We start from the raw sequence: 6,143 nt of genomic DNA, 5'->3' as shown, positions 1-6,143 counted from the left end.
TTTAGTTTAAAATGATAAAAACTGAACATCCTACAGTATTTTTACAGTCTTTATTTTACAGTTAAAATATATGTTTATTAAATGACGTCTAATTTTACAACTATTCAGGGATCCCTTTAAGGATATTTATGTAAAATCTCATCTCTGATCTTAAAGGAAATTCTCACACAAATCGGTTTAGAGCAAAAACATTGGGTCTCTGTAACGGTGCAAATTTACCAGGTGAATTTGTTTATTCCAGTGGTGTTACCACATCAACCTCAGCATTTATAACATTTGACCTGTGACCTAGTCTCTTCACGCATATTTGTAACTGAAATTGCCTATCAGGCTCTTTCACAAACCAGTTCAGCAAAAATGGCTACACAGACCCATTTGTCTTTATGCTGCTTCTGGCCACTCAAACGTCTCGGAGTCGGCCACGTCCCGCACAGATGTGAGTTTTCAGAAATGACATGAGCGGCATGGATCAGAACACAGCTGGGTTGGTGTGGACCATAACGCATTAAATGTGTAACAAACGTCTCCCTCATTGTGTTCAAAACATGAATTGACTCTGTGGTTAACTTATTTTTTTATATATTTAAGCTAAATACAAAGTTTCTTTGCTAAGCTGCATTCAGTTTTATAGTTATGCATTTTAGACAGATCACAATGAATCATGTCTTGGATTTTATTTTTCCAACATCATGTTATAATTATAACTCAGTAATTGCACAATTGGTCTTATTGAAGGAGTGACTTATTCTGGCAAAATGTGTATTTTCTTCTTGGTCCATCTTACTGAAGTTCTGACTTTTTCGGTGTTCTGAATGAATGAGCTCTGGTGAATATCTCATTTTGGTTTTGTAGTTTTTGCTGATGTTGAGTTTTGATAATTTCTGTGTAATTTTTGTAGAACTTAATACTGAAAAATTTTCATTCGATTTTCTCTCAGGGGCCAAATGCAGTGTGAAGATTAGAGCCGTTCACTGTGTCCGACTCTGAACTCACGTTCATGGAGAACGGCCCTGCAGTGGAGGAAGATAGAAGCTCCATCTCAGCTCCCTCCTGCTTTGTCCCTTTTTTATCTCCCATCATGGCAACAGGACCTGACTTCACTACTGACTCCATATTGGAGAGTAAAGCCATTGCAATGGCTAGCATTGACTGTAGCTCTATCTCTTCGCCTGCTGAAGCAAGCCCAGCCAAGCCGGCTGAAACATCTACATCCATAATTGAAGACACATTTGATCACAACTCAGATACCTCACACATGGCCTCTGCATCAGACTCCTTAAAATGCTCAGAGATGAGTATTATCAACATGTCAGATTTCTCGCCTTTGTCGACTGCATTGTCGTCAGCCACATTTGGGGCTCCGGAACTGAAAAACGACTTTCCTACTGTGCTTACCTTCAAAGGCGTCAGCGTGACGTTGGAGAACAACGGCATCTGGAAGCAGTTCAACGAATGTGGAACCGAGATGATTCTCACAAAGCAGGGGCGCCGCATGTTCCCTTACTGCAGGTATCGCCTGTCCGGTCTGGACCCCGAGCAGCTGTACAGTCTTGTCCTGTCCATAGTGCCGTCTGGTCAGTTCAAGTACCGCTGGAGCACATCCAAATGGGAGGCGAGCGGGGAGGCGGAGCACCAAACCCAGGGTCTGATCCGAGCCTTTTCACACCATTACTCGCCCTGTCGAGGCTCGGAGTGGATGAATTGCTTGGTGTCCTTCTATAAACTCAAACTCACCAACAACTTCCAGGACCAGGACGGTCACATGATCCTGCACTCCATGCATCGCTACATTCCAAGGCTTCACATTATTCCTCTTCCTGACGGGGACCCGCCCACAGCTGACAAACCTGTGGTTTTAGGACCCGAGAGCATGACCTTTACCTTTCCACAAACTGAGTTTATGGCGGTAACAACATACCAGAATTTTCGCATCACTCAGCTGAAAATTAATCACAACCCTTTTGCAAAGGGATTCAGGGAAGATGGGCACAATTCTCGACTTAACAGAATTTCTGTGCCTGTGATGAAGACGGGGGTGCAGCCTGACGATTTCAATCCTGCTGAACCAGGTGAACACCAGGAGGAGATGATGGATCTCAGGTAGGCTCTGTTTGTTACATCTCTATGAGAATGTACTTACTACATCCTTTCAGAGTTGATATTTGCTATAATGTTGGATTTATTTACTATTTACTGCTGACCTTCAGGTAATTTTAGCTGCGATAATTTCTTGACAGAAGCACAGATTTACAGTTTATCAAAGCAACAATAACACATTTAATTTATAATACCACACCTGTCCTTTCAGAGGATAGTAGGGCTGCACAATATATTAAAAATTTATCATCACAGTAACAGACTGCAGTAGACATCGCAAAAAAACAAACAAACAAACAAACAAAAAAAACAGCATAAACTTCAATAAAAGGTTGGCTCCAAAGTTTGCATTTATGCGTTTTGTCAATCAGATGGAAGCTTGAAGTATTTTACCAGTCAAATGGAGCCCTCTAGTATTTGGCCAGTTATGGATCGTTTTATATTTCCTAAAAACTCATGCTGGAGTGGAAATTATCTATTTGCTGTTGCGCCTCTGACCTGTCTGGGACTTTTGTGTCTAAAATCTAACTTTGTAAGAATATATAATATATATAAAACATATATAATCTAAGGTAGAAAATAATCCGGGAAGCACTGACAGCATTCCCAGGAGCCAGGGCTCTAGACTAAGTTTTTGCACTGGTTGCACCGGTGCGCCTAACATTTTTCCTTAGGTGCACCAGTACAAAAGTTAGGTGCACCCAAATTTGCAAACGCATGATATTTAACATTGATGTTTTAATGGTTCACTTTTTTAAAATAATTGTCCTTTAAGGCAATAATAACTCACAAATAATTTAACAATCCAGCAAAAATAAAGTTCTGTATTTGAACCAGAATCATAGACATATAACTTACTGAAAAGTAATTTTAAAGTGATTCTATGACCTGAAATTTTAACTTAAACATAAAGATAAATGTAATGAAAGAAATTCTATATTCTAAGTGCGCTAAGAAAGAAAGAAAGAAAGAAAGAAAGAAAGAAAGAAAGAAAGAAAGGCAGCGCACAGACAGCACGACCCACCCTGCTCTGTTCTGATTGGGTAAAACTTTGACTGTGGTTCTCTTTATTGGGTGAAAGAACAGTCAGTTTAATCCCTAAAGTTTTTTTTTTTTTTGCCCATTAATTTTTACCATGACAAACACCCACGGTGGAAAACCTTAATCTAGGTCTTTTTTTCTTGGTTGTCCACCAGACAACCTAAACAATGGTTATGTCAACCCCTGATATAGATGTATTTAGCATGCAGTAAATATGTAAAATCTTTTAAAGTGGCTCAAAGTACCAATATTAATGTTTACACTGGTTTTGTTATGTAAGGTTTTTTCTGTACAGGAACACAAAAACTGTAGGAAAATGTGGAAAAAAAATAGTCAGCACCAGACAAAACTCAGACAGTTGGAGCCCAGCATGTTTTGTCAAAAGAGTTTGTCCGTCTAAAAACACTCACCATTGTGTTCAGTACTGATGGATGGCAATTACAGGAAAATAATAAGAGTTGAAGCTGCTGCTGCTTCAGCTAAAATGCTTTTAAAGCATTTCTTTTTTGTTGCTGTGATTCTACTGAGCATCCATCCATCRATCGACCTTAACTGTTTATTCAGAAATCAATCAGAAGTCAAATTAACCCACCATTGCATCTTGCTTGTCTGTCTGATGTGAGTGCAGCAGACAGACCTGGTCCATGTTAGTGATTCATGTGTGGATTGTCTGCCCATGTGTTGCAAAATGTCACAAAGCATCAAGGTGCTGATTTAGCACTTTTAACTCCAGGCAGACATTTCATGCAATAACTAGTTTTCACCTACTTTCTGTGTTCTCTAGGCTCAAATACATTTTATTATTAACCAGAAGAACATATTCATTAAAATCTAGCTGTTTGGACATTTTCATAGTTCTGTACGTGATATTGAGTCAAAAGGTTTAACAGTCTCAGCAAATTTACCTTCTTTTTGTGCCCTCCAGTAATTTCAGTAAAAGGACATCAGGAATGATGCTGATACACCAGGCTGTGTACATTCTAACAAAAACACCATACATACATACATACATACAGACAGACAGACAGACAGACAGACAGACAGACAGACAGACAGACAGACAGTTGTTGAGGCACATTAAAATATTTTTAGTCTTAGGACCTGAAGGAATAAACATGGGATATACTGTAGCTGCAAAGATAAAGCTGTTAAAGATGGCTGAATTGGTTGAATGATTGAAAAGCCACAAGAGTAGCTCCTGCAGAGACAAGTTCTCATGGAAAACCTGCCTAGTGCCCCCTGGAAAGCTAACAGTGCAGAGCATTTGTCAGTACTACTTGCAGGTCAGATTTTAAGTTTCACCCCATAACGACACAGATTTTTAATCAATTATAACACTTGTGTTTTATGTAGGTAGGCAAATTTATGGAACAAACAGCAACGGAACAAAGAGCAGTCCACCCAACAACAGATTGTTTTACARTCCTGGAATGTAGAGCATCAGTAAAGTAGATGCAAAAGCCTTGATTGGATCTTTTTGCTTGATTGCATTAYCATCAGATACAGGATTAGAAAGCACATAAACTAATGTTTAGTTATGGAAAATTAAGTCTAATTTTTTTTTTAATTTTTAAGGATTTGCATAATGTTCCATCTGTTCTTTACTACATTTTAAATTTAGATGAATACACAAGAATTCCAACATGCCTGGACTTCTGGTTGATGCATGGCAAATAAAGACCTTTTTAATATCGGAACAACCTCAGATTATCAACAACACAAGATAATAAACTGTTAATCAAAATATTTGTTTTTTTTAGATGTCAGTTGTAGAAAATGAATGTTTAGATCATAACGTTGTTTTTGTTGAACATACTGTAGTTTCAATGCCAGGTCACTAGCTGGCGCTTTCTGTCTCAAGCATGAAAACAGTTCTGTGCAAAATGGCTTTTACAGTAATTTTTCGTTTGGACTGGCATTTCTAAAAACCTCCACTCGGAGACCTGCATTGCAAACGTCCGAGTAAACATCTGCTGTTACATACACAAACAGCCGGAACGAAGTAGACWCTCTACAGGCCTAAAGTGCAGACCTCCGTCTAACTGAAATGCTTATGTGAGAATTGAAGAGATGTGCATGTGTGAATGATCTCAAATCCTAATAATATTGTCAGGAAGGATAGGTCAAAACTCTTCAGTTATGTCAGAAACTACAAAAGTCCTGTATACTATGTTTACTTAAAGACAGAGATGTTCATATCAATCTTCTGTTTTAGTAAAAGAAGCTCATAGAGTACCGTTGATTAACTTTGTGTAATGATTTCTGTTTCTTTGTTTACAGCACAGCAAGTGGTGTTGCTCCTCCATCATCAAATACACAAGAGACCAAACATGTGCTGAAGCCTATAATGTCTAACCTATCTGGTAGTGGTGCCTCATTTGTCCCTTGTATTAGAGGCAAACATGCGCTGGGTGAGATTGTGCTCGTCAATAAACATGCTGATGACGAACCCAATGAAAATGGCACAGTCACCAGTACTCCTAATGTGCAGGAACGCTTGAGTGTGACGTCTTTAGCACTATCCATTACACCTGGTTCCTCAACCTCCACCCCAGTATCTACACGTCCGTATCTCAGAAAGAAGAGGAAGAAGGTCAAGAGACGTTGGGGGATAGATTACCGGCCAAGAATGTGGAAAACCGCTTCTGCCACCACCCCCACTGTAGTCCCCAGCCCATCAGTGACTGTCGCTATGCAACCAGAGCTGGATGATATTGAGGGCATGCTGTTTGCATCATTTACTACAAAGGTAAATTACAGAACAGAATTAAAATCATAGTAGTCTGATTAAAATCAGACCCTGTCCTCACTTTGCTTCGTACTAGAGTCTGAACTTGATGCATAGACAAGCATTTCATGCAGGAGGCGTGGCCTCTGCTGAAGCATGTATGTGTTGTCGCTGTGACGGAGGCTAAGCTAAGAAGCTAACAGGAAATCGCGTGTGCTGTAAACAACCCTACTGAGAGGAGAAAAGTACTGAGCCGAACGAGACGTCTGTAAATGAG

General features: G+C 39.5%; 1 protein-coding gene across 1 annotated transcript in view; it reads left to right on the top strand.

Annotated features, from left to right (window-relative positions):
- mgab (MAX dimerization protein MGA b) overlaps positions 1-6,143 on the top strand; it is a gene marked incomplete at its 5' end in the record, with an annotated part of 33,186 nt that overhangs the window by 4,792 nt on the left and 22,251 nt on the right. Inside the window, 2 exon segments of the mRNA XM_014009898.1 lie at positions 938-2,100; positions 5,419-5,887. Coding sequence (XP_013865352.1) covers positions 998-2,100; positions 5,419-5,887 — 1,572 coding nt within the window.

Source organism: Austrofundulus limnaeus, unplaced genomic scaffold (genome assembly GCF_001266775.1).
Source record: "Austrofundulus limnaeus strain Quisiro unplaced genomic scaffold, Austrofundulus_limnaeus-1.0 Scaffold63, whole genome shotgun sequence".
In the NCBI taxonomy this organism is placed as follows: Eukaryota; Metazoa; Chordata; class Actinopteri; order Cyprinodontiformes; family Rivulidae; genus Austrofundulus; species Austrofundulus limnaeus.
This window is presented reverse-complemented; position numbering and strand designations above follow the sequence as displayed.